Source organism: Pangasianodon hypophthalmus, chromosome 8 (assembly GCF_027358585.1).
Source record: "Pangasianodon hypophthalmus isolate fPanHyp1 chromosome 8, fPanHyp1.pri, whole genome shotgun sequence".
In the NCBI taxonomy this organism is placed as follows: domain Eukaryota; kingdom Metazoa; phylum Chordata; class Actinopteri; order Siluriformes; family Pangasiidae; genus Pangasianodon; species Pangasianodon hypophthalmus.
This window is the reverse complement of record NC_069717.1, coordinates 14,106,648-14,132,220: the sequence shown is the minus strand read 5'-3', so window position 1 is coordinate 14,132,220 and position 25,573 is coordinate 14,106,648. Positions and strand designations below refer to the sequence as shown.

The following is a 25,573-nucleotide window of genomic DNA, read 5'->3' as shown; positions in this document are numbered from 1 at the left end:
GCTTTTTGACCAGCTTGGCCAGACAACTGTGGCTCTGGAACACAGAGGCAGAAAGCTGATTATTATGATTTATTGTCATACCATTATATGCTGAAATATTTGACAATAATCATTAAGAACTATCCATATGGAAAGGTCAATGGATAAAATTGCATGCAACAGCCCATGGCTATATCTGTTCTGACTCATTAACTGCAGAAGCATCAAAACAGTTGAATTTAAATGCCATTCACTCCCTAAATATAGGGAAATTAAATGTGGGAGTGTATATATGTGTATAGAATAAACCTGAACTGTCAGACAGCAAATTAAACAAATTTAGCCTAGTGAAATATTCACAGGTTCCCTGGTTTGATCCTGAGCTCAGGTTACTGTCTTTATGGAGTTTGCTTGTTCTCTGCTGTCAGTCTGGCTTTCCTCTGGGTTCTTCAGTTTCCTCTCAACTCCCAAAAAGATGCCAATAGGTGAACTGGGATTGGCCCTATGTATGAATGAGTGTGTTAACATGCGTGTGCATGAATGAAAATATTTACATTTTTAGTCTTATTTTTGAAATTTGATAAATATAAATAGTGTTTTCCCCCAAATGCCCAGAAGAATTAGTTTTAATCTATTTAATCTATACTCGCATTTCTTGTGTAGTGCGAGTGACATCATCTGTGATCATGACCTTGCAACACAAAGAAAAAAGGGTCACAGATAAGAGAGAGGCATACACACACACACACACACACACACACAAAAGTGGGTACTGAAGCCTTTTATAAACTTTCTGACCAGAAATAAAAGAGAGGAGAAAGGAAAAAAGAAGGGACTGTTTGCAACCTAAAGAAAAAAGGGGCTAATGCATTAAAAGCAAGTTTTTATTTCAGTGTTAATACTAGTGTCATGAATGCATGAGTATTTCCTGCATTAATGTACTGTTGATACAGTTTCAGTGGATATAAAAAAAGTCTACATACCCCTGTTCAAATTGCAGGTTTTTACGATGTAAAAAAAATTAAACCAAGATAAATTATGTCAGATCTTTTTCCATCTTTGATGTGATATAGCAACCAACAGAATTCAAGTGAAAAACAAAGGAAAAAAAAGAAGAGAACTGTACCAGCATTTTTGTAATATTTTGCATTGTGAATAAACACACTGTGTATTTTCTATCCTTACTGGTGCATTTCTGTCCCCCTTGGCCCATACAGATATCAAAGGCATTTGTATTTTATTCCTGAAGTCTTATTTCAGTGATAGAAGTGAATACATGCTCCATAACTGTAATAGCTGGAATATAATTATATTCTTTTGATACAGTACCTGATGCTTGCATTCCCAGAGAGCAGTCTGCTGGATTTGATGCAGTTTCAGTACAGTGTTGAATAACTAAATAACAATGATAATAATAATAATAATAATAATAATAATAATAATAATAACAATAAAGAAAATCTTTCTATGTTTAGATGAGTTCTACCTTTGAGTAGTACATTGTGGAGAGACTACAATGACATGATCTGTGTTCTGTGGTGTGGACCTGTTTTAATTTCTCCGCTCTTATCAGCTATAAATAATGTTGACTTTTTTTTTTCCTTTTTTTGAAGCTGGCGACTTGGGACCCTGTCCATGGACTAAATGGAACCTTGTCAGACCGGAAGCTGGAGAATAACATGCGCGGGGTGGTGCTACGTGTTGTTACTGTCCTGGTAAGAGCTACTTTTCATATTTTCTATAGAATTCTTTTTTTGTATTGTTTTTGGTTGTGGATGTTATATCTGCATAAATAAGATCCATTACATAAAACTGGGTTCTGCTTATATTGTCAGCTGACATCAAAGGGTGCGATTAGGATGTGGATTACATTTAGTTCCGCCTAAATAAAGCTATTGTGGTTGTTTCCCCACCGACAGTAGTGCAGAGACTCATCAAAGTCCATGAAGCCTCTCGTACGTTTATTGAAAGGGAGTTTGGTAGGCTTGAGTGTGGGATTTGAGGATGAGTAAGAGCTAGCTGTATATTGAGATTTCAGTTCTTCTATATTGCCTCCAGCACAGATTTGAGGGAGTCCCTAGAGTTTGTTAAAGATTTAGTTGTCTGAATTCTTCATATCCCTGCTTTGAAGTCAGTACAAGAAGAAAGAGATGCTGCTTCTAGTTCATGTCTCACTCTTTCTCAACCCTTCTTTTACTACTTTTTGTGATATGCTTGCTGAAAATATTATGATATGTCAGTCTGACAAAATGCAGACTGAGTACCTGGGAATAAGCACAAAAAACAGTGAGCGATTGTTCCCAAATGATGGACTACTTTTCCACTGGGCAACTGTAAAAATTGAAAACTGAGAGCCCAGACTCATAATCTGTTTGTTCCTGGTGAAAGGGCTACTGATTTGCCCACCACAGTCACATCATATTAGCAGTAATGTGTGTGTCTGTGTCTGTCTGTGTGTGTGTGTTTTGATACCATTATGCATATACAAAATAGAAACAAAACTACACAAGAAGCATACACTTGCTCGTCCTGATTATTGTGTGGTTATTATTTATTCAAGAGATCATTTAAGTCTGATCATTTGAATTTTAATTAAAACTGAGTTTAATTTAAGTGAGTAATAGTTTCAAAAATTATGTGAAATAGGCTGAGTTTCATTCAGCTGGTTACATCTTTCATTTGAGTCTTTTATGTCCTTCCTTTAGTACATTTCTCTGTATGAACAGTGTGTGCAGTTTATCATAGTTCTGATAAACGATACAAATATTTCTGCCTCCAGTAAGTGGAAAAATGTATATGTTCTATTTCCATCCAACTGTATTGGTGATTGACATTTTCTGCATAAAAGCCCAGATGGAAACAGAGCTAATGTTTGTTGTCACCAATTCCCAACTGCTGTCTGATTCCTCCCTGTTGTAACTCAACCAATTCATCTGAGAGTGGGAAAGCAAGCATATGCTTCCTCCGGGATACATGAAACCAGCCACTGAACATGCTTGCTGTAGAGCACTGTGCTTCCTGCACAGAGAGCAGCATCAATCGTCCAATTACCTTTTAAACTGTGAGCCATGGATGCCAGTGATATTGTCTAGGTGCTATTAGCTGACCAGCCCCTAATGATCTGAACAGTCTGCTCAGGTTTGTTTTCTTCAAGCAGGTCAGAGATGTATTTTGCTCCAAGGCCATTAAATGATTTGTGTAATTTGTAAGCACTTTATAATCAATTCTGTAATTAAGTGGAAGTCACTGTAAGGATTGGATGTGTGATGTGCTCCACTCTCTTTGTCCTGGTTAGCATTTTAGAGGCTACATTTTGAATGAGCTGGAGCTGTTTAATGATTTCTTTTTTTTTTTTTTTAATTAGGAAAGAGACCATTGAAGTAGTCCACTTTCATGTAGATAAAGGCATGGGTGAGCTTCTCTACAATCTGTTTAGATAGGAAACCTCTGAATCTACTTATGCTTTTTTTGAGAAGGTGGAAAGCTGATTTAGTTACTGCTTTGATATGACTTCTGAAATTAGGATCCGAGTCCAGCAGTATGCCAAGATGTCTGGCATGGTCTTTTGTCTTTAGGGTCTTGGATTCAAGGGGCCATATTCAGAGTTGAAATAAGTGCGCAGAGCAAGGATTTAATATGGAAATTGTTTAAGTGCTATTCAGAAGTTATGCGAGAGGTACACATGTGGGGTGGAGTTCGCAATTCTGAATTCTAAGCCTGTTTGTCTTGCACTATATCGGCTTGAGTGAGGAACAGTATCGTAAGTCCATCATCACTGCATAGCAGTTTGATATAACCTATATAATATGTCATGAAATAATATGAAATTCATGTTTTGAGCTGTAAATGCACAAATAATACCCTATATACTGTACCACTTGAGGCCAATATTAAATGTGTAAATATGACTACTAATTAATTAATAGTATCAACCTTTAAAGTCCATGAAAATGTTTTTTTTTGACACACACACACAGGACATTGAAAGAGACAACTTCTTATTTGGATGGAGATGTTGCTTTTTTCAAGGACAATTTTCTTTATGGACAAAGTTAAAGTAAATTAAACACCTCCATTAAATTAATTAAATTAAAATGAGCTGTACACAAAAGAGATGAGTGCTTGGTCAGATTATCCTTTAAACTATGGGCACAGGAAAGAACATTGAACGAACAAAAACATTGTTATTATTTTATTACTCTGACAATTCAAAATAGTGAATTGAAAGTGTGATTAAATAGCCTACATCCTGTACACACATTCCGATTTCATTACCTTGATTTAGTATTTCATGGCTAAATTAAATTGTGTGCACAGTTTACATTTGACAGCAAAGAAAAAATATGCGACATGCTTCTTTAGTCTACATTATCTCTCCCCTGACTTTTTTCAGGCTTACAGGCAAGTGCGTGTGTTGAAAGGTGGTGGTCTAGACCCTAAAAAAAAAACCCTGACTTGGACATCTCTGTTCAGAAAAATCTGGCACCCATAGCCATGAACTACACACAGGTGATTTGCATAATCTGTATGAGGTGCACAGAAAATTGACTTAAGAGAGTTAACGTCCTCTGTGTAAGTATTGATGTAACTATTGGACTTAAGTCACAGACTTTGAATACAGCCCAAAGTAAACTTTCAGTCTTTCAGTTTTTGTGCCAGATAAAATCTTTATTTATGTAGTAGGAAGGAAATTTGGCACATTCAGTCATTTATTTTCTCTGTGCATTGCAATAATGAGTCTGTGGGTTAGTAGTCATTAGACAGAAGAGCTAAGTAGATGTGTGTTGTCTGCTTATCTGTGATAGGCGATTTTAATATCTTATTTGAATTGGCATAAAGGGAGCATGAGGAATGGGGAACCCTGTATGTCATGGAGGTTCACTCAAATTCATAACTGTCAGTGGTGACAAAATAAACCCAAACTTCTAATTACTGTATAATCAGAACCAGTTAAGGACCATTGGAGACAGTCCTAACTAGTTTTTCAATCTGTCTAAAATATCTTATGGAAAACAGTGTAACAAATAACACTGTCTAAAACTAACACTCATATTTTGCTAGAGTCAATGTTCAGTCTAATATCATTTAGTAAGTTTTAAGGGCAGCTTCAGTGCTTTGATGTGGCCAGAAACCAGACTGTCATAGTGACCATTTAATTTTACAAAGCTATTTACCAGTCTTCTCTATAAAGGGAAATTTGAAATGGGCGTATAATTGTCTAGTATGGATGTATCCAAGTTGCTCTTTGTAGAAGGAGCTTCATTACTGCAGTTTTCAGCAAAACATGGAAAGTGAATTATTGTAGTGATGTATTTGTGCTAAATATGCTGCAGTTAAAAGGCTAAGTGGTTTCCTACTGTTTCAAGCCAAATAATGTTATATACTTTTATTAATGGTAAAAATATATTAAATTGATTACATTAATATCCACTCATTATTCTTACGTCATAGAATAAATTTAGTCAACCATTGGGGGATAAAAGTCAAATGCAAAATCCTGCAGAAACACAATTTAAATTTAAAAAAAAGAAAACAATAGTAACCCTTATTTACATGTTCAACTATAATCAACTATAATGTAAATTGATGTGTGAGGTTCAAAGCTTGAGTTCAGCTCAAATACTCATGAATAATATCACTAAGTTATTTAAAGCGTACTGTTGCACCATCCAGCCATTGACCTATTGCCTTCTCATAGAGACCAATGGGCTCATGAAGTATTTAAGTGCAAAATTACCCTTTCCAGTTATAATACCTCATTAAAACACTTCAAATGAGGCAAAGTATAAGGAGAGAAAAAAATGTTTGCGGAGTTCCCTAGTTCCCTGCAATAAAAATATGGGTTTAGGGAAGAAGGGAGTTTGCACCAGTGGGAAATTTAGTCTTTTATAAATCAGAGCTTCACATAAATGGAGAGAAAACATTTTTTCCCTCTTGGTGGCAGACAGATTAGTCACAGAGGTCCTGGAGGTTCATGAGTTCACTGGATGTAACTGAGTGCCCCAGTGACTATGGTGTCAGGATTTATAGCATTGCTAACATGGAGTTTCTGATAGGCACCCGAGTCAAGGGTGTCGAGCTGCTCTGGACATGGGAAGACTGGCAGGGAAACACTGCTACTGCCATGGAGCTTGTCAGCATCCCACCACCCCAACACTATTCTTGTCTGCATCATTGTCACTGTGGTGCCAGGGGGAGAGAGAGAGAGAGAGAGAGAGAGAGAGGCAGAGATCCTAGGGATAAGCCTGAGTTAGAGGGAAAAGCATTGCCATACGCTTCCAAAGTCAGCCATATGTGATGAGAGTCTTGAGAGTGAAAGAAAAAATAAGTGACGCATACAGTAGATGCTTGTACACACAGTCATATTCCCAAGCCAACTCGTTTTGCTGTACAATATTATATAAATGTTTATATAATATTTGCATGATACCCCACTTTCCGCCTGCTACTAATCTGTACAACCTTGAAAAACTTAATGTGTAGTTAAATGGAAGCAATGGCCATATAACGAGAAGGGAATCAATACAAGCTTCGCCCACTGGTGGATTTCACATGTTAAGTGTAGATGAAGGATAGATGGTGCTACAATAAAACCAAACGGCATACTTTGAAACACTGCAAAGTTCCAATGGCAGTAATAGTAACCGACGTCAGCATCTCCTGAGAGGGTCTCTGATAGATGGCGCTTCTTGGCTGCTGTGAGCCTTGGCCTGCATGTCCACATTCCCACTAATAGCTTATTGAGCGAGGTGGGCCTGGTGTGGATTAGAAAGCACTGGCTTAATGTGCAGGCAGCATACAGTCAATAATGCCTGCTCCGAGATAAATCTGCCTGACGTTCCCAGAAACTCTCCATTCATCGATAGGGATTTATTAAAGCCAATATGAAAAATAAGCAGCAGGGTATTACTTTTACTGGCGCAACCACTGCCGAACACAGGAGTGGTGAATACAAGGCATTGGGTGATAGGAGCTGTCATGTAAAAAATGGTGGGTGAATGTTGTGTTCTGTCAGTGCTGCTCTGAGTAAGCCTATTTATGTTAGTGAGAAGCATTGCAAATAAGTTTTTTTTTCCGAGATTAAAAGGTGTGGGTAATAACAAATGCCAAAAAAAAAATGTACCTTCATCCCAATGCTGTGTGAAGCTTTATGCAACATATCACTGTAGCACTGTTATGTATTCACAATATTTTAATAAGTTGTTAGCATTGGAATGCAAATATACATGAACATGGTGATTTACTGTCAAACGAAAAGCTTTATTTTTTTCATGTTTTGTTTTTTCATTGGTTTTTCACCACTGTCTCATTTCCACCACTATTCATTTTTTGCCATTAGTATTCTTTATGCCTTTATGTCTACTTTGCAACTCATTGTAAGAAGTACCTGATAGAACATCCAAAACCATTTTTAAACTTGTTATAAAAAGTAGAACAAAAATAGATGATGTCCCTTATCATGTCCCTTTTTGGAACTTTGTTATAGAAATCTCACCATAATCATATATTTTGATGCATATTGAGTATCAGAAGATGTCTTGCAAAGTATTGTGATTAGGGGTGTAACATTATGGCATAATATATTGATTCTTAATTTGGTTGGCTCTTGATTCAATACATCTGAGTATCAAACAATCATAAAAAAGTAGGCTATTTGTCATAAAATGCTGTTTATATTATGTGGGGCATAATAAACCTTTAACTTAATCAAGCCCACGTTCACTCTGCTGAAAAAGTAGCTTCCGCTTTATCTTGAAACACTACAGAGTGCTGAATTTGCCAAATATGTATTATATTACTAACACCAAAGACACATCCACGCATCTTCACTGACATCACTCTTCTGTGCCACTTAGTAGAACTAGAAGAAAGCACAAAGCAACACACACACACATAAGTCATGTGAGGTTTTACTGTCATTCCTCTGTATAGCTTGTATACACTGGAATGAAACGTCATTGTCCAAACATAATGATACAGTAGCACAGTACACTGGACTACATAAAGTGCAGATATATGCCAGTGAGAAACGAGTGAAAAATATAGAATAAATACACAGGACAGAAAGTGCACAAGACAGTGGACATTAACTAGATAGTACAACAGAACAGTGTTGAATGGGAGAACTAGTGCAAACAATTGTCTGAAAAGAGTGAAGAGTGTGTAGCAGCAATAACAAGGGAGAGGTACGAGCAAGTTAAAAAAAAAAGTGTTTCATAACAGTACAACATGTCCCAATGCAGTGTTATAAAGTACAGATGTGTAGTGATAGTTGTACAATGGTAGCTGTTGGGAAAGTTTTGATTAGCACAGGTGAGTGTTGGGAAGCAGCAGTGTGTTGCGTATTGTCAATGCTTCAGGGAAGAAGCCGTTGTGGAGTCTGGTGGTGGCGGCATGGATGCTCATGTAGCTTGTGCCAGATGGCAGGAGGGTGAAGAGTCCATGATAGGGGTTGGAGGGGTTTTAAACAAAGCTGGTGGCCTTGTGGATGTAACGGTTGTGGTAACAGGCATCAATGGTGAGTAGAGAGACCATGAAGATCTTCTCAGCTGTTCTCACAATGCACTGTAGGGTTCTTATGGTCTGAGATTGTGCAGTTCTTGTATCAGGCAGTGAGACATCTCTCTGCCGATTTACTCGCTGATTCAAGCCAGGTTGAAGAAATCACCACGGTGATTGGGAAGTTGCTAGCTGCAGATATGAGACTGTACTCGATGTTGGAGAACGCAGGATTTAAAAACACATTTAGGGCTATGGAGAGCTGCGTGACTTTGACAGCACAACTAGCTAACAGCCAAATGTTTTATACATTATTAAGTTGCAGTTATTGTACTTTTGTAACATTTTAATCAATCAAACATGTAAACCTAAAGCACATATTCAGGCAATATTTATTTTTGCTGTCTCAAAAATGTATCACATCGAGATTACCACTGTATTGTATCGTATCAAACTTGAATTTTGTGCATAGTTACTAATTAAGTACATCATTACTAATTGTGGTGTGCTACTGTATTTTTGCCATATCTCTCACCACACATTAGATCCACTTAATCCATGCAGTAACCAGTGTGAACAGTTACACAACAAGAAAAAAAGAGTGTATTGGTAGTCTGTGTGTTTTCTTATACAAAATATACAAATGATTTTACTGCTAAACAACTATGCACCAATTATTTGTTGAATAATAGAAATATTAAGTTAATGTTTGCTCCCAAATAGATATTATTAAATTAAATTTTATGGCTTGTAATTGCAGACAAATTTTAATTATGTCTTCGGTGGATGCCAAAAGTTTAATTAAGATAATGTCTTTATTAGTTTTTTTATTTATGCGGTTGCATAGTTCAGCATATGAAGATGAAAAAACTGAAGTGAGACTGGTTTCAAGGAAAGTCCCAAGAAAACAAGGCTAAAAAGAGCTCAAAATCATAGTCTATTGTGGTTGCTTGTTTAGATGAATAGTGTACAGTACTTAGTTGTTGCTTTTTTTTTTCTATATGCAGTTCTTTCCTAACCTGAAGTCTTTACTTGCTTCCTCTTATCCCTACAGACTTTTGCTTTTAGAGCCATTTCACTTTCACCAGACTGATTACTTATAGGTATTATTCAGGAAAAGGGAATTTTATCATAGGTTGCATATCTCATTGAGGCTAACCATTCAACCTCTCAGTTTGATCATTAAGGTTATATAGATTGAATGATAAGAAATAATGTCCTGTAAGCTCTTGAGCACATTTTGATGTCTTCCAGTATGGTTTTGGCAGCATTCTGGGCATATTGCTTATGAGACTTTGACAGTAGATTCAAGACTACAAGAGGAGCAAAGTTGATTAAACTTCAGTCTGTAAGCTGCAGTAGGCTGTCACTTCTTCGACTCCTAGCCTGTGTGATCCCTCACGCGTTCCTTAATTCTTGTCTTCTGAAGCACTAACCACTCAAATGCCTCTAGCTGTAATGCAAATTAAGTAATCAAGAGCTGAGCAGCAGATTACTTTATCTCTAGGGTTAAATCTTAAACCTGGAAGACTGCTTTTTGTTACAGAAGACATTGTTACACAAGTGCACTCTGCAGGAACATAAACACAAAACAAGAATGTTTTAGAGAGAAAATAAAGTCTATTTCTGATTGTTTCTGTGTTGGAATAAAATGCTTTTGCCTTGGCTCTGTCATCCACTTACTTCAACAAGTTTTTGCATTAATTAAGTCGAATTGACATCCTGAACTACAGTATATTGTTGAAAAGAAAGTTTTTAAAGGTTAATTGTTTGTGATTGAACACAGGCAAGAATAAATAATACTTATTTGTCCACCACAGGTTTGATTGGCAGGTTTTTTCCCCTGTTTTTATTTATTTTTTTTAATGGCACCCTGTATTTACACTTCATGAAGCATAAAATATCTACAGATTGTAGTTAGTGCAGTACTCCAATACTGATTGCAGATATCTTGAACATTGTAAAGCACTGTCCTGGAAACTCAGCTGGAGTGATTCTGTTGTAGATAATATACTATAAGGTTTAGCATACTATGCTTAATGTTGGTATTTAGATGGACTGGAATGAGATACATTCCTTCTCACACAGAAGACCTACAAATTTGAATTGATGAATTTCATTTTGTCATTTACAAGCTTTGAGAGCCTTTCTTCATTTCTATGCTCATATATTATATTTCCATTTTATCTTTTTAAAAATAAACATGAAGTGAAAAAAAAAATCAGTGTCCCAAAAATAGTATCTGTGAAATAAAAAAGGAAATACAGTCAGCCTAAGCTGATAAGCTCCTTCAGAAAGTTTTTTTTTTAATTGCATGACCTTTAAATTTCCCCCAGAGCTATCACAACAGACTGTGACAGAGTTTGCAGACCTTTTTACAAAACACAGTCAGGTTTAGGGATCTGATTTGTTCTAAATCACATCATCCCTAGTCTTCAGAATAACTGGTGCAGTTTGGTTTTAGTAACCCTCAGAGAATGTGTATCTCCATCTGTCTAGCTGGGTCAGTCAGTGCAGATGGTCTCCATGAAAGAAGCAGTTACTCAGAGCCTTTTTAATCTATAGTCTTCCTCATCAGTGATTGAAGGCCTTTTGCTCCTAAAACATTTGCACATTTATTACATTGGTCTACTGCTGCATCTGCTTTCGTCCAGAAATGTCTTGCAAAATCTCATGTAACTGTGTGGGCTGTTTCAAACATTTCGATAATGTGATCTGCTAACAAAACTTATAAATGAATGGGAAAAAAAAGATGATGAAAGAAGCAACAAAAGCCAGTTGCTTTCATCTCTGCTGTTATAGCATTTATCCGTTTATCCATTATCCTTAGCGGTGGAGAACTCTACTCTTCAGCGTGATTTCCAAACAGTCTCGCAATGATAACATGATTACAGTTTTCTGGCTTGGTCAATGATGTAGTCGATTAGCTGGTCCTTTGTTGCTGTCGGAGATGCATCTTTTGCATTCACACTACAAATGTTATGTGGTCATTTGCATCAGTCAGTGAGACAGTCACATTTATTTCTAAAGCACATTTAAAACCAACAACTGTTGACCAAAGTGCTGTACAATTAAAGCAAATAAAAATACTTCATTTAAACAGATTCGAAAGCTGAAACAAAGAGGTGTGTTTTGAGACGTGATTTAAAAACCTCAAGAATTGGTGAAGACTTAAGGTGAAGTGCCAACTTACTCCAAAGCCTAGATCCTGCAAATGAAAAGGCTCTATCTCCCTTCAATTTTAATCATGATCTAGGGACAACTGTAAGCTATGTGGTGACTATCCCAATCCCAAACCACCTCCAAAGGTGGTCCAGTGTATCTCAAAGACGCAGTGTGATCTGATCTCTCAAACCAATTCCAAAGGTTGTTTGAGTGATTGGATCACAATGCATCTCTGAGATACATTGGACCCTGTTCACTTAGTGCTATCAGATCACCCAGACCCAGACTCATGGTAATGCCACTTGTGAACGGGGCCTCAGAGACTGCTGGACTGATTTTCCAATTTGAATTGGTTTTGTTTACACACCTAATTCTTAGTGTTGAAATTCATAAACAATGCTGACAACAGTCTGAATGAACCAGTCACTAAAGCCTACATCACTGTTTCTGACACAAGATGCATTTTCCATGTAAGGACAAAAAAATTCAAAATACCTCTGCTATGAATTAATGCATTCTTTTGTCATATGCTTATTTAATGTTACAATGATAGTAAATTCAAATGATTGTGAGATGTTGAAGCTGGAACTGCTGTGGTCATGACAAAACTATTACTGAACGTTAAAATTAGACTTCTCATTAAAAAGGGTTTTCTTCAACCTGTCCACCTTTCTACTTATTACACTGCAACTTTTTTTTTTCATCTGCATGTTTTCTGAGAATTTTGATCAAGTCCCCTGGCTTTATTATTATCCAGAGCTCCACTCCACCACAACAAAAAGCAGCATGGACTTATTTGCTTTCATTACTGCTCATTGAAAGTGACAAAGCAGTAATGCCCTTGTGACTTTGCACATAATAATGTCCGAGCTCATGAAGCCACATTAACGTGAAGTGACGTTAAGGCTTTATTACATACTGCAGCATTAGATCATGTAGCAAATGAAAAAAGAGAGCTTTGACTAAACAACGTTCAGTGATTATGTTTTGATTGCTTTGCTTTTTACTTTTTGATGTTTCGGTTCTGGGTTTTTGTGTGTGTGTGTGTGTGTGTGTGTGTGTGTGGTGGTGATTTGAATGCTGATTTCCATTCCAGTGCTTTTGACAGTATCTCATCATCCCCTGTTCCCACAACAAGCCTGATTCTCAGCTGGACAGCTGGGAAAATGGCTCTGTGAACTTTTTCACTCTGTGAAGCATTTTGAAGTTTTTATGCCGTTTAATGTCATAGATTCAGGGGCATGGTCATCTGTCATGCTGTGTTTAAAACACAGTAGTCCATGGTTTGGTTGAAATGCTATCTCATGTATGTTATATGTAAAATGTGTGTTTGTAAAGTAACTAAGAAATGCAATCTGTCCAGTAAGTACAGTGTGTGTTTATCATGTGTATCAGACCAATATCAGAGTAAATGGACATCAGTCCATGATTAAACGAGACCTTGGAATTATAAGTTTAGCCTTTTTTCCCCCCAATTGGTCATCTGCCAATTCCCACCTACTAGCTAGCTTGTGATCTTCTGAGTATAGTGGCATTATGCTTTTCTATTTTTCTGTTGCACCACTCGAGAGCCAAAATTATAAGATATTGATTCAAAAAAGTACTTAACCTCAGTAAGGTCAAAGCAAAAACACAATTTTGTATTCATGCCTTTTTGTAACACTATTTTAGTGTGAAATCTCTCACATTTGTGTGTAAATAACAGAAAAGTGTGAGTAGAGAACCTTACAATTGTAACATATAAGTTTAAACAAAGAAAAACAGTGATTAAAAAAAGTAAAACATGATTAATACAAAACAAATCTAAGGAAATCGACCAATGTGCAAGTGAACAAGAGCATGGTGAAATAAGCTGTAAAGGCACATACAAGGGAGAGAGAAACATAAATGTAAAGCAAGAAACTAATAAACATAATAAGGCAAGATAAAGAGGCTAGATTTAATAAGAGATCTGAGGCAGACAAACCCAGGCGTAACAAGGGCTCAATATAAAGACACTGATAGGGCTAGATGCTAGACAAGGCAAAATAGAGGGGAAAAAAAAGGAATAATACAATACGAGAATGATATAAACACGCACAGGCAAGGCTTCAACTGATTGTTGCTATGATGCAGAGGTCAGTAATCAAGGAAGACAGAGTGTTGGGCATTTTAGTGAATTTTACAATGTGCTTTTTTTTTTTATTTTGCAGGAGGAGCCGTTTGTCATGGTGTCCGAGAATGTGTTGGGGAAGCCCAAAAAATATCAGGGATTCGCTATCGATGTTTTGGATGCCCTGTCTAATTACCTCGGCTTCAAGTATGAGATCTATTTGGCTCCTGATCACAAATATGGCAGCCAACAAGCTGATGGAAGCTGGAATGGTCTAATCGGAGAGCTGGTGTTCAAGGTGAGACATTGCTCAGAAAGTCAATCCAACAGGTGGAAAACATATTATTGCTCTCAGAAACAAAGCCCAAATCAGTGTTGTTGAATACTAGATGTGTATTATCTTGCTTGTCTTGTGATCTCGGTGTTGAGTCGCCAGAAAAATGGCACAGATTCCCTGCATGTGGATGAACCTAGTGCTGAAATGTTTTCCACAGGCCAGTAAACAAAAAGGTAAAAATATTTCAGCAGTCAGGGGTCATCTCAGCATTTTCAGCGCTATTACCCAGCACCACATGCTGCTTTCCATTCGGGGTTTTTGACAGTATCTCTTCAGCGCCACTCTCCACTCTCCCGTCCCTACGGCAAGCCTGCTTCTCAACCGGACAGCCAGAAAATAGCTCTGCAGCTTATCAAAATTTCCAGCAAGATAAACACAGTGGGCACGTTGTTTTGCAGCAGCTTGAAATCTCTGTGATTCACTTAAACCTTAGTATTTGCAGTTTTTGTCCAGCTTAAACTACAGGGTGTCCCAAAAGTCTCCATACATAAGGGACTATGTACGCTAACACCACATCAGTTGTGCCTTCATCAGTGAATGTTCAATCTGCAACACTTCCTGTCTTATTTAATTTGTTAGTAAGTTTGGCAACAGTGTTGTGTGTGAGGTGCTTGCCACGTTTCCTGTTAAAGTCCATCACAACCTTGTGACGGCTTCCCGATCCAGCCGTGAGAATGATTTCAATACGTTCTTCTTTTGTCAAAAGCATTCTTAAAGGCTATCTGAAAAAAATATATATAATATAAACTAAGTATGAAAAATGTTGACATTTTGCTAAAAAGTGTTCATTTCCTCTGTGTATGGAGACTTTTGGGACACGCTGTAGAAATTTGGCTTGCTCTTGGGTTATGTTGTTTGCTGTATGACAGTAGGGTGAGAGTTGAATGAAGGGCTTCACAGTGAACTATTCTTAGATAGAATTCATTTCCTTACTGTACATCAGAGAAAGTTGACAGGAAACAGGTTGGTTTTTTTTATCAGTGTGTATCAGTATCAGTGTTTATAATAATAATGTTCTTCCCATGTTTGCATTGGTTTCCTGTCAGTTCTCCAGTTTCCTCCCACTGTCTAAAAACACTGCAGTAGGTGAGCTGGCTATGCTAAATTGCCTGTAGGTGTGATGAATGTGTGGCTGCCGTTCCATCCACCCAGTGTTTCTGGGATAGGCTCCGGATTCCACTGCGACACTGCCCAGGATAAAGTAGTTACTGGAGATGAATTAATTCATTTCTATTACTCAACAGCTGCAGCATAAAAATTGACCTGCAAGTTGCACCGCTTCTTTCAGTCCATAAAACCGTTCAGAATATAAAACCATAATACTGTGTAATATAATTGAAATAATTATTAATGCAGCTAATTAATGCTATGCCTGCACCTAAATCTAACATTAACCTCAATAACTAAAAAGCAAACCTTTTGGCTCTTTTAGTTAGGGTTGGTGATATTCCTATCTTTGTGGGTAAATTTGGTCCCCACCAGTAATGCTCTCTCTCTCTCTCTCTCTCACACACACACACACACACACACACACACACATGCACAGAGTTATATTTTAATATTTCTTTCTGCTAGGCAGGCTTAGAAACCCCAAATCTATGAACAGCTTTAATATGCTGCAAAAATGACCGTTTCTGGCTGTTTAAGCATTTAGCTCTCCTATTAAACCGTGAAATTAGCAAGTTTAGTCAGCTGTGATTTAATTGTGAGTAGAAGGGTAAAAATCATCAGCTTGCACTGTTTACCGTAAGTGAGTACCCTTTCTGTTTGTTCATTTGTTTTTTTCCCCCGAACATAAGTTTGAGAAAGCAGTTTGTTAGTGATATGTTTGGGCCAATTTACAAAATCATTATGAAGCACGGACCAGATGTGTTCAGATGTGCTTAGTGAGCTCAGGAGAAACGTGTGCAGTATTCCAGTCTTGCATGCAGTGTGATAAAATGGCTATCATTATGACAGATGCAATGCAGAGAACGGTTCTGTAGAAGTAAACGTGTCATACATCTCTCAGTTTAAGAAACGAGTAAAATGAGATTCCATAATGTGAGAGTAGAAGTTTATGAACCAAATATAATCTAGCGTTAAAATAATGTATATATATATAAAAAACTATTTTCATTTTAGCAATAATGTTTGTGCGTCTTATAGCAATGTTGTTTTCTCACAGGTTTAATGGATTTGCACAATCAAGTACTAAATTTATCAAGGCCCATGTTTACATAAATAAACAAAAAGCCTATTTACAATGCTATTTTTTTTAAGTGGGCAAATTTCACATCTCTACACAACATATTAGAGAATTGATTTAGCCAGTGGCTCTAGTGACATGAGCAGGTACTATTAAAGGCACAGGATGTGAATGGCACTACAACCCTGTGCATACACAGAGGTCATCCATCTCTTCCTGTCTGCTCACTGTGGCCATTCTGGCTAATGAGAGTCAGCCAGGTGAGGCTCAACACTGATAATGAAAATGGACACTCTCACATGCACAGGTGGCTAATGATTCTTGACAGAGCCTCTTACCAGACCCTACAGGCTCTGTTCTTCCTGTCTGCATGCTTGACAACACAGAATGTTCCTGAACTAGAGGAAAAAAAAAGGAAGAAAAAAATAGGATGCTGATTTGCATCTGAGCACTGTAGATGCAATTTCCATTCAGCAGCAGCCAATATAGCCTCTAGCTAAAATATAGGCTCCTGTGGTTGTTTGTTTGCTTTTCAATCTGATATTGAGTTATTTATTGTGGTGAAGAAAAATAAGTCCCATGCCTTGGCACTTCTCTTGATGTGACATGGGGAAATTGAAATGATTATAATCATAACAGTGAACAGTATGTAGTTTGAGTGTGTAGTTTTTATACACAGTATATAAATGTGCATTCTCCTGCTCACTCTCTCTCTCTCTCTCTCTCTCTCTCTCTCTCTCTATATATATATATATATATATATATATATATATATATATATATATATAGAGAGAGAGAGAGAGAGAGAGAGAGATTATTATTGTTATTGTTATTATTATTATTAGGCAAGGTTACAATTAATAGCAAATTGGGGTTTAAAAAAATTCATTACATAAAAATGAATAAAATAATCAACAAAATATACATATACATAAAACATCTAGAAGCACTTAGATCGTCTGAACTTATTCTGGATATATGTGTAACATTTGTATTTATTTATGGTATTTATGGAGAGTCTGGATGTATGTGTAATCTATGTAGTTATGCATTTTTCAAGGTTTTATGTGTACTTCTGTGTTGTGTGCATAAACCAGAGTGTGTTTGTACTCCTTTAGAGAGCAGACGTGGGGATCTCAGCGCTGACCATCACGCCTGAGAGAGAGAGTGTAGTGGACTTCACCACACGCTACATGGACTACTCAGTGGGCGTGCTGCTGAGGAAAGCTGAGCGCACAGTGGACATGTTTGCCTGCTTGGCGCCTTTCGACCTGTCGCTGTGGGCGTGCATTGCTGGCACCGTGCTCCTTGTAGGCACGCTTGTGTACCTGCTCAACTGGCTCAACCCACCACGGCTGCCCATGGGCTCTGTGTCCTCTACCACTCTCTATAACTCCATGTGGTTCGTCTACGGCTCCTTCGTGCAGCAGGGTGAGTGGGCTGGCTTAGTCTGCTGAGTGCTTGCATATGGTTTGATAGGTGGGTGTTTTTTGTTGTTTTGTTTTAGAAGATGAAAATAAGCCAGACCATTATCAACATGTGGAGCATTTTAGGGTCAGTTACAGGATCTGTGACTTTCCTCCTAATGTCTGATAGGGTGCTAGAATTCGATCTTCAATTATTTCTGTTCAGAACAAGTAAGCTAGCTAAGTACAGCGCAGACAGTCACTATATGTCAGTGATATAAGATAAATGCTGCTGTATATAACTAGAAACTTAAATATAAAATATGTCCTAATACTGAAACACTTAATAAGCTATTACAATATTATTTCAAGCAAGATAACATGCAAACTGGAAAAACTTTAGCTAACTTACATATTGTTTCTGAAACTATCCATTAAAGACATGATGTTTTTCCACTCATATTCTAAAATAATTTGATGATATTTCTATATTCCTTTACCCACATCCTGTGCTAAGATTTGTTAAAACATCTTACTTACAAGCATGCTACAGGCAAGACATTTGAGAAGTGATTTGAAAACCAGCTCTTGGAAACACCTTTTTCCCCCAACATGCTAGCCGAGATGCTTGGTGTTGTTGTCTTTAGTGGTGTTTAGTGATGGATTGTTGGCCCACACTTTCAGTGTGTACTGTCTGCTACTGTAAAGATGTCCTAGCTGTCTCTTGTGTATACACAACAGTGGGGTTCATTTAATAAATGCAAAGTAGAGAAATAGGGAAAGAGGAAATGTTTGTTGTGAAGAATTATACTGTAGGAAATGCCTTCTAATGAGGAAGCTAGAGGCTGGTGTACTGCTTAGGCAAAGAAGAAACAGCACACACAGTTAGCCTTATTGTTGCATCTAATTATTCATTCAAATATTTTCGGATGTCGAGCAGCAGGAGGCTTTATTTTGCAAAACAAACATGGACAGCTTCTCTGAAAATCAGTAAATTGTCTGCGTCCATCAGCTAACGATTATAATGACGATAATGATATATGCTAATTGCTCTCTTATATCCGTAGCTATCTGTCCTCGACTTGTAATTTTCGTCTTTTTCAAAACGCAGTCAGTTCGACAAATGCAGTTCATTAATGTATCCGTGAACTTGAGTCGAAACAATGATGCAATTTGTTCAGGCTTTGAGAAACTTCTAAATGATACTGATTGCGGCCAATTTAATATGATGCCACAAGATCGGTTAATGCTTACGCAGCCGTGAGACTGCGTGCGCACATACAGCCCACAAGTGCACATATAGAACACTTTATGTGTACACTGTATATGTGTGCTTTTCTCCCCAAGTCCTGGAGGAAGAGAATTGATTTGTATTTGTAAGTACTCAAAAACAGTTCAGATGGAACGTATCGATGTGATGACCGATGTTTGCTACGGCACTGTCACTTGTCGGCTTGCAGCAGACGAAAGAAAATGTATTCATGACTTGTGTCTCTATTTCACTATCTGATTCTTTTTTTCATCTTTTTATTAATGGAGCTCTGGACAAATAAGGCCTCTCTCTCGGAAATGAGCATAGGGAGCAAAATACGTGGCTGGAATGATGACTCACTTTTCTCTGGCTACATCACATGTTTCACCCACACTGCTGTCCCTTCTCGTTTCTTTAGTCTTTTAAACATTCGTCTTCTGCTTTAGCGACACGTGAAATGTCATGTAATGTTTGAGTTCATGATTCAGATACTTTTTGTCAAACTTGGTTATATTGTTGTTGATGTTTCTTACTGGCACATACATGACTACAGGAAAGCTAGTGTATATTTTTACAGCAGGGGTCTTTAATCTTGTCCACAAAGGACTGGTGTGGCTGCAGGCTTTCATTCACAGCAGGGAGGAGTCACCCCTGTTTGCACGTGTTTAATCAGTTCATCTTCGGCTCCAATCTACTATCAAGTGTGCTTTCTATTTGGCTTAAATGAAAGCCTGCAGCCACACCGGCCCTTCGTGGACAAGATTGAAGACCCCTCTTTTACACATTAGACAAATACTTGATTTTTCTTTTTCTTGCAGTTTCTCATTTACTTATATACACATCCCCACATACAGTCGTCAGAACCATATGGACACAAACAAACACAGTAACATTTTATTAACAATGGGAATTTCATTGCCAGAGCCTTGGACAGCTTAATCCTACTGAAGTGCTTGCTTTAATTACTTCCTCATTTGGGTCTTTTGGATCATCTTCATTGTTAGTTTACAAGTCAAACAGGCTTCTGGGGTAAAGTGGAGTTGCAGATTTCTCAGGTTTTGAAGATTAATTCATTCAAAAATAACAAAACTCTCCGATTGAGTCTACAACTCACATAAATAATTAGTGGGCTCTTAAAAAGTACTAATTAGGATAATATTATCACATTAGCTACTAATTTATGGTGTACAAAGTAAATAAATGCAGCAGTTATTTGGCAACTTATTTGTGCTTTATTTAGTGTTCTCATGTTCTTCCCTTATTTTGAATATTTTACCCACTTCTCCTTAATGACTACTGTTTCTGGAAGTGCATGTGACCCTTGTTTGGTAAATAATAATATGAAATTGAAATCTCTCTGAAAATTAATCTGTTCACACACCATCTCCCTCATCTTTGGTCATATGCCTTTTAAAAAAACAAACAAAAAAAAAAAAATATATATATATATATATATATATATACATATATATATATATATATATATATATATATATATGCCTTTTAAATTGAAAGAAATATATATTTATTAAGTAAGCAATCTAACTAGCAGCTAAATTCTAAGCAGTACATCATCGGATTAGTCCGAGTCTTCAGACAGTTGGCTCTGTCTGTAGGATTAATGAGAAACTCTTGACTAAGTAAACTGAACAAAACTGTTTTAACCTTTCATATTGTATTTAATAGTTTCTCATATTTTACTCATTATGTACACATTATGAGCATCAGTGATATTGTTGTTTTGTCGGTGGCTAATTAATCCATTAGTTTAAAGGCAGAGCGGAGCCACCTGACGCTCAATTAAAGATGTGAGAGTGCAAAATATGACATGAATGCAAAGTAAAAGAGTGATGACTGTGACAAAAGTGAAACCAGCTTTAATGTGGTCTTTATATCAGCGGCAGGAGCGACAGAGAGAGTTAGTTTATAAAGCCGTATAGGTAAATGCACATGCAAATAATGAATACAGCAAGTCACTTGTGACAAAATATTGCTGTATCCTACTTGTATCTAAATGCTGCTTGTCCCGGACACTCTGTGTCATGACAAACTGCAGACTTGTGTCAGCACAGCAGGTTTTTATACTGGCTCTTTCTTTATTCAGAGCACAGTGTCTGAAAGAATTTGTTTTGGAGCAACCAGGACATGCGCTGATGTTGAAACAGGGTAAAGTCTTTATTATTTTAAACCAGCAAGCCAACTTGTGCACAAAGTCTTGTCAGCTAGAGGTATTTTTTGACTTGACAGCGCTGCACTGCTGCTGAATAAAAAGCATAAAAGTGTAATTTGATAAAGATAAAAGTAAAATTAAAATGATTTTAAAAAAATGGCCTTTTTGGTTATCAGAAATTAAAAAAAAATTGAGAAAGACTGGATGTAAAAGCAGGATATTTCCATGTAAACAAATGGGAACTGCGAGATGTCAATTAATGTCTGATGTCTTTTTTTTTTTTTTGGTAATTCGGTGTTTTTTATTGAGTATATAGGGTGTGTAACAATATCACAATACAATTTAAAGCCTGAATTTATATATTTACAAGACAATACCCCCTCCTTTTCAACCATACACACATTTCCACAGCCCCTCCTCAGTCAGTTTTCTTTTTAACCATGTTGGATGACAGAACCTTATTGGCAGATGCAGAATCTTATTGCATGATGCTCTTATGTACATATACCATCCATGTTCTATTCATGGAGGAAATCTGTATACTATATTTGTGGTTAACCGAACTGAATCTCAATTGAATATTTAATGGCATTAGAGAGAGAGAGAGAGAGCGAGAGCGGAGAGAGATGGGAGAGTAATTAAGACTGTCAGTGGAATGTGATAAGTGCTTGAGAGCATGAAGGTCAGACTTGTACATAGCTTATATTCTGTTCTGTGAAACACTTGTGACACACACATCCAGGGTGCACACTTATACACACGGCTACATTCCTAAGTCTGCCTACATCTGCATACATTTCAAGCACCCATAGCACACGCAGGCCCTGATTTACCCAAAGAAAGCGTGCTAATTTACATGTGCAATTAGATCAATTGTGCGTGCAGTTAGTGAGTGTGTTGCGGGTGATTTACAACAAAAATTATGTGAATGATGTCACATGCAAGGAGGAGAAGGAACCAGTATTCAAATGAGGCTTTGGCATGTGCTGTTTGTTCTCAATTCCCAAGGCAATTTCAGATCTCAAAGAGACTTCCAAAAGAGTGGAACTTGTCACACATATGCAGAATTACACATCAAGCACAGTATAACATGCCACTTAAAGGCAGCGAGACGTGTTGAATAGCTGTTGACTATACAGTATTAATGTAAAATAAGTGTGCATTATTTTCAGAACTTATTTGTGGATAAAAGTTTTTCACAGGTTTATGTTGAATGTTATTGTCATTGGACAAGCAAATGTGCGGTGCATCTCAAATATGAAATCAGCTGTAAAGGACAAGACTTGGAAGAATGTTGAGGCTCCAGCTGCATAAGGTTTATAAACAATTCAAGAATACAATCCAAGTCAAAAAGCAGGCAAGGGTCAAAAGACAATTGTTCATTGAAAACAACAAGGCCAAACCAGTGATCCTAGGACAGGCAATGGTCAGGAGCATGGTAAAGCAGTCAATGAAATAACAGGGCTCCAAAATTACACAAATTAGGTAGTTGGCAAGACTTCGCAAAGAGTGTTTGTGAATGATGTGCTTATATATGGTAAACCAGAGTGTTACTAGGAAGTGAATATGGAAGGAGGAGGGGAGGGGGACCTCTGCTGACATGGAGGTGTAATGTCCTGGGTATATGTTACAGAGGCATAATTTCAATCAATTATATTATTACTGAGGGGGTGTAAATGATACAATTTTGTCTTCAAATAGAGGAAACATGCTTCTGAAGTTAAAACTCCCCTTTCTGTACCTTTCTATAGAGATGGCAGATGACAAACTCACAAAATGAACAATGTGTGTTATTCTGCTTATTTCAAATACTCCATAGAGTGTTAGTGTATCAGCTTGCATTTTTCTTGAAGTTGTAAAGGTTGCACATATTTTACACATAAATCAGTGCCTCTCACTAATACACATTTTTCTTTTTCCCTTCCTGTTTCTCTGTCTCTCGTTCATTTTCCTACACGCAAAACGCAAGGCACAAGATTGAAAAGAGAGTCCAAATATGGTGATGTTTTTGCTTCTGGCCCTTCCCCTTATCGCTGACAGACAGAGACCCCAGTGTAGAGGATTCTCAGTGACAATTTCCTCTGTCCACTATAAGCTTTAATCTGTTCAGCCACTGGCCCAACACAGCAACACCCACCCCGAGGTTTGAACAATAGAAATGGTAATGTTTAGACTGCAACAGAGGATTAAAATCCACAAGAATTGCCATTCTGTTTAGTCTGGTCTTATGAGTGAGAATCACACTGAAGTCCAGTACCTGCTTTCACACAGTCCAACTCATCATTACAGCTGACATTCCCAGCCTGGCTAGCTTCCCAGCATGCATTGCAAGGTCACTGGCCTTACTGACACAGGTGCTGGGTACAGAGGATAAGAAAGGTGGCTGCAGACTGGAACAAGCCGATTGCTTTCATCTGTCACAGCATGCGCTACAAAAAGCAGGCTGATATTTGTTTCATCAAATGGAAGAGCGTCTAATTGGGGCAACATAGAAAAAAAAACCATCGTAAAAAGATGCATAATCACTTGTTTTTAATTCTACTTCCTGAAAAAAGCACACCTTTACCAAAGAAAAAGGTCAGTATTGCTGTCCTGTCATGTCAAGTTATCCGTGTTTCTCTAAAAACAGATTGGAATCATATTATTACACCGACACGCAACCAAAGGTCTCAATCTCCTAAATGCTAGTTCGTTGCCATAGTTACTCCACACTTGGACCTGTTGCTCATTAGTGCTGTCTCTATTTAAACACCAACATCTGCAGCACATCTTACTGTTAATTATAAACTTTGTTATTCTATAGCATTGTGGTATATAATATACTACAGCACTTTGGTTACAAAAAAATGCTGAATTCCTGAATCTGACTGGTCAGAAAGTGCTCTTTAATTTCCTATAACAGCGTGTCTTGGCTGCAAGACAAATCACAGTTATATAATTACGTGCTTGTTCTAATACATTATCATTTCTTCAGTAACAACTTACTCTCAAGGACTTGCACATTGGACACCCACAATTTTAAAACATGTTATTTAACACCGAAAAACATATTAGTTGCACTGCTGAAGGTGTCTCTAAGGAGATGTTTATTTAACATGAACATTTATTTAACACTCTCTTTCTCAGGAGAGAGAGAGTACAAAGCGAAAGGCTGGTAAGAGATTGAATTTTTTATTGATGGAATAAAACATGTGGAGGAGTGCTGTTTTTTTTACGGCTACAACTAATCATTAGTGCTGATAATATACTATTCTATGGATACAGCCGTACCTCTCAGTGCTGACACTGAAGTCTCCTTCCATAAATGTTAAACATCTCCTTACATAAATCTGCACCATAACAACAGTTTTATCTGCTTTTTTTTGTGTTAGTCTTATATTATGTCAGCATCCCCATGAACAACATATTAGTGTAACTTTGTCTTGAAGTCAACACTAATTAATCACCTTCTGGCTAATCGGATCTGAGAGTACAACAGTGGTATAAAACTATTATAATGTTACTTTAAATGGACAAAAATATGATGCTTTTTAATTAAAAATTAAAAATGTGTAATTATTAGAAAATTCCTGTAGTGTAAGCAGAATAAAACCGTTTAGGACACGCTGTTATATTACTAGGAGGTACATGGATAGCTTATTACATTAGTTGATAATCAAGATGTACAGTGTAGCTAGCTTTACTTCACAACTTACTGATATACAGCTTTCTTTCTGTAAAATAGTCGTTAAGACAAAGATGACATTTATTTAATCATCAGATTAATATCACTTCATATCTTTAGGGGAACTGGTGGCACAGTTCAGTGACAGTTGACAATTAAATCAGTTGGATAATCAGTTGATGATCAAAATTGGGCCAAATAGCTTTATCCTTACAAAGTATTGCATTGTGGTTATTAGGTTTTAATGACTCACTCACATGTTCTCGTATTCTGCTGGGTAGCACTTAATTAGTGGCCTGCCTACAAGCACTTAACATGGTTATGGCCCACTTAATTCAATTAAACACTCGTGCAATTATGCCATTTCTCTTCATTTCATATCTGTAATGCAGACTCACATGAAGCTAAATTTTATTATTCAAATATTTGTTGTCTTAACGCACTAAAGCTGTAGCATGTAAGATTGGTATGGCTATTTGTTTTAATGCTGTTTGTAAGTCTGGCTGATAAACCAATACTGTTCACATCTTTATAAACCACTGGGTAATTCAGTAAGCCAGTCACTCGAATGCTGTATTGGAAAAATAACAACACATTTCTAACAGTCATAACATGTAAAACAGCAAATCCTTTTATGTGCAGAGCTTTGGCCTTTGTGTGCAGTATTATCTAAAACTGATGATAGTCATATAATCATTGAGTCAAGCAGCTTTACAACTGGCGTCATGCCACATTGATCAGTGTCTCAACAGACATGGAATGGCCGGTAGCACTTTATTTGAAGGTTATCTACAGTGAGCTTTCAGAGCCCAATAAAAGAT

At 37.2% G+C, this 25,573-nt stretch overlaps 1 protein-coding gene across 3 annotated transcripts in view; it reads left to right on the top strand.

Moving 5' to 3' along the window:
* grid2 (glutamate receptor, ionotropic, delta 2) overlaps window positions 1-25,573 on the top strand; it is a 392,977-nt gene that overhangs the window by 304,786 nt on the left and 62,618 nt on the right. For all 3 annotated transcript variants that reach the window (XR_003403097.3, XM_026919491.3, XM_026919501.3), the window contains exons 9-11: window positions 1,593-1,694; window positions 13,836-14,033; window positions 17,379-17,691. Coding sequence is in view for 2 of the 3 variants with exons in the window: in XM_026919491.3 (XP_026775292.2) it covers window positions 1,593-1,694; window positions 13,836-14,033; window positions 17,379-17,691 (613 nt within the window). In the remaining variant the exon portion in view is untranslated. The remainder of the gene's footprint in view (window positions 1-1,592; window positions 1,695-13,835; window positions 14,034-17,378; window positions 17,692-25,573) is intronic.